The 4,056-nt window shown below is 44.9% G+C and overlaps 1 protein-coding gene across 1 annotated transcript; it reads left to right on the forward strand.

Moving 5' to 3' along the window:
* The first annotated feature begins 2,081 nt into the window (after positions 1–2,081).
* On the forward strand, positions 2,082–3,164 carry CCR2 (C-C motif chemokine receptor 2). Its single transcript, NM_001032806.1, is given in 1 exon segment — positions 2,082–3,164. A coding segment is annotated over 1 exon segment (1,083 nt).
* The last annotated feature ends 892 nt before the right edge of the window (positions 3,165–4,056 follow it).

Genomic DNA, 4,056 nt, shown 5'->3' on the forward strand with positions numbered 1-4,056 from the left:
AAACTCAGAAAAGACGTTGTGCTGGGCAGTGTGGACATTATATTGAAGCCCACCACATATAAGTCACGGGGCTACTGGAGTTTTAAGCTAAGGGTGTCTATTCAACTTCAACTTAAGAGAAGACAGGTTGAGAGGGAACATGGCTTGAGATGAGCCATGAGCAAAGGAAAGACTACAACAAATGCAGGAGTGAAGAGTATATGAAGCAAGAAAGTGACAGTTGAAAGCAGTGCAGAGGGGATGAATCTGAGAGGTATCTATGAGGTGGAACTCAAATGACATGATAATACAGGGCATTTCTCTGTACCGGATGCTGTCCTAAGTCCTTATTCCATTGATCTTCACAGCAACTCAGCATAGTTAATATTTTATACATAAAGAAATTAACACTTGAAGGAATAATTGACCCCAAATTACACTGCCTATAAGGATTCGAATCCAGGTTTGTTTGGCTCCAAAAGCTGGCTCCTAATTTTCAGAAGGGGAAGGGACCCAGAGCAATGCCCAATTTTGCTTCTTATGCAGTGGAGGAATCCACAAGCTGGAGGAGTTTTCAGGGGTGCCCCGTTTGGGGTGGGTTGAATTTGCAGTCCCCGAATGATACCCACTTTGCTCATGCTTTATCTTTAGTGCCTAAAACTGAGTATGGTTCATAGTAGGTGTTTAATAAGTGTTGGTGCAGTGAATACCTGCATGGAGAGAGATGCAGCAGGCAATGGGAAATTCAACTCTGAGGCTTAGGAGAAAGGTGGAGCTTGAAGACAGAGCTTTAGAAAACAGCAGCACAGAGGGGAGTAGGAACCATGAGGTTAGACAACATGATTCAGGAAGAACCTTGTGGCAAGGATAAAGACGCAAAAAATTAAACAGGTGAGACCTAAGTGTGGTGCCTAGGGAATCTTAAGGTGTGGGCACAGGGAGGAGATGCCAACAAAGAACATGAATAAAAAGTGGTCACACAGCCCCTCCCATCTGGAAACCAAAAACAATTGTAAATGGAGGAAGTTAGCAGAAGGATCAAATGCTCCATCAGGATGGAACTGGAATAAAACCAGGGCATTTGAAAACTGGGTTGTCACTGCAATCTTAACAAGAGAAATTTTGGCAAGATGACGGAAGCAGAAAGTTGAATCTCAGAACTTTTTCGACTTCAGAGAACAGAAAATGCAGTTCATAATGGCTTTGAAACAGGGGCTTGTTTTTCTCCCAGCTCTTTGGGAGGCCAAGGCAGGTGGATCAGGAGGTCAAGAGATTGAGCCCATCCTGGCCAACATGGCGAAACGCCATCTCTACTAAAAATACAAAAATTAGCCGGGCGTGGTGGCGTGTGCTTATAGTCCCAGCTACTCGGAGGCTGAGGCAGGAGAATCGCTTGAACCCAGGAGGCGGAGGTTGCAGTGAGCTGAGATCATGGCCACTGCCCTACAGCCTGGTGATGCAGCAAGACTCCATCTCAAAAAACAAAAACAAAAACAAAAAAAAGAAAGAAAAGGAAGAAGATGAGTAATTCAAGGGTGGGTTTGGGACTTAGTGATTTTAGGATTCTGCCTGGCTTCTCATGGTTCTCTAGGTCTTCCATTCACGGCACCACACCTTCACTAGACATGCTGCCAGAGCAGGAGGGGCAGGTGGAGGGTTCTCTTGTGTCTGCCTTATCAGGGAAGAAGAGCTTTCCCAGAAGCCCCCAGCAGACTCCCTTTTCATATTGTGTTCCAGAAATGAGTCACAGACCTATGCACCACCTGCAAAGGAGCCAGAGAAAACAAACGCCCAGCACTTTTAGCCTGAAAATGAGAATCGGGCTTGCTGGGGAAGACAAAGGGTGTTGGGAAATGGCTGTTGGGTAAATCATTGGTGTCTGCTACTAGGAATGAAAGGCAAATAAGGAACTAGCACACATGCTTTTAGGGAGATGGCTGCGAGGGAGAGGCCAAAGACTGGGAAGTTGCTTACATGGTGCCAGACTATTTGGAAGATCATGGATTGTGGTGTTTGTGTTGTGTGGTCATCATTTTGTTCTTTGTTTACATAACAGAGAAAGTGGAGTGAGCAAGGACACATTTCCCCAGTACATCCACAGCATGCTGTCCACATCTCGTTCTCGATTTATCAGAAATACCAATGGGAGCGGTGAAGAAGTCACCACCTTTTTTGATTATGATTATGGTGCTCCCTGTCATAAATTTGACGTGAAGCAAATCGGGGCCCAACTGCTGCCTCCGCTCTACTCGCTGGTGTTCATCTTTGGTTTTGTGGGCAACATGCTGGTCGTCCTCATCTTAATAAACTGCAAAAAGCTGAAGAGCTTGACTGACATCTACCTGCTCAACCTGGCCATCTCTGATCTGCTTTTTCTTATTACTCTCCCACTGTGGGCTCACTCTGCTGCAAATGAGTGGGTCTTTGGGAATGCAATGTGCAAATTATTCACAGGGCTGTATCACATTGGTTATTTTGGCGGAATCTTCTTCATCATCCTCCTGACAATCGATAGATACCTGGCAATCGTCCATGCTGTGTTTGCTTTAAAAGCCAGGACGGTCACCTTTGGGGTGGTGACAAGTGTGATCACCTGGTTGGTGGCTGTGTTTGCTTCTGTCCCAGGAATCATCTTTACTAAATGCCAGGAAGAAGATTCTGTTTATATCTGCGGCCCTTATTTTCCACGAGGATGGAATAATTTCCACACAATAATGAGGAACATTTTGGGGCTGGTCCTGCCGCTGCTCATCATGGTCATCTGCTACTCAGGAATCCTGAAAACCCTGCTTCGGTGTCGAAACGAGAAGAAGAGGCACAGGGCTGTGAGGCTCATCTTCACCATCATGATTGTTTACTTTCTCTTCTGGACTCCCTATAATATTGTCATTCTCCTGAACACCTTCCAGGAATTCTTCGGCCTGAGTAACTGTGAAAGCACCAGGCAACTGGACCAAGCCACACAGGTGACGGAGACTCTTGGGATGACACACTGCTGCATCAACCCCATCATCTACGCGTTCGTGGGTGAGAAGTTCAGAAGGTATCTCTCGATGTTCTTCCGAAAGTACATCACCAAGCGCTTCTGCAAACAATGTCCAGTTTTCTACAGAGAGACAGTGGATGGAGTGACTTCAACAAACACGCCTTCCACTGCGGAGCAGGAAGTCTCGGTTGGTTTATAAAATGAGGAGCAGTTTGATTGTCGTTTATGAAGAGAAATAACAATCTGTATATAACAACAAACTTCAAGGGTTTTTGAACAGCAGAAACCTGTAAAGCAGGTGCCCAGGAACCTCAGGGCTGTATGTACTAAGACAGACTATGTCACTCAATGAGTATCCAACATGTGCTCAGGGAATAATCCAGAAAACTATGGGTAGAGACTTTGAGTCTCCAGAAAACTCATCTCAGCTCTTGGAAAATGCCTCATTACCTTGTGCTAATCCTCTTTTTCTAGGCTTCATCATTTCTTCACTCAATCTCTGATTCTATCAATGTCTTGAAATCAAGGGCCAGCTGGAGGTGAGGAGGAGAATATGACAGGCACAGATGAATGGGAGTGAGGGATAGTGGGGTCAGGGCTGATAGGAGAAGGAGAGGGACATAAGCATCACTGAGCCTGGACAAAGACAAAGGTGAGCAAAAGGCTCACTCACTCAGCCAGGAGATGATACTGGTCCTTAGCCCCATCTGCCACCTACATTTAACCTCGAAGGTTTCACCAGGTCATGGAGAGTTTGGGAACTGCGATAACCTGGGAGTTTTGATGGAGTCCGATGATTCTCTTTTGCATAAGTGCATGACACATTTTTGCTTTATTACAGTTTATCTATGGCAACCATGCACCCTACATTTGAAATCTATGAAATATCATGCTCCATTGTTCAGATGCTTCTTTGGCCACATCTCCCTGTCTAAAAATTCAGAAAATTTTTGTTTATATAAGATGCATCATCAATGATATGCTAATAGATGTATATGTGTGTGTGAATATATATATACACACACACACACACACACACACACACACACTCTTGATTGATTTCTCCAGGAGGTAGTGATTATGAAAAGGGG

This window comes from Macaca mulatta, chromosome 2, assembly GCF_049350105.2.
Source record: "Macaca mulatta isolate MMU2019108-1 chromosome 2, T2T-MMU8v2.0, whole genome shotgun sequence".
NCBI lineage: Eukaryota > Metazoa > Chordata > Mammalia > Primates > Cercopithecidae > Macaca > Macaca mulatta.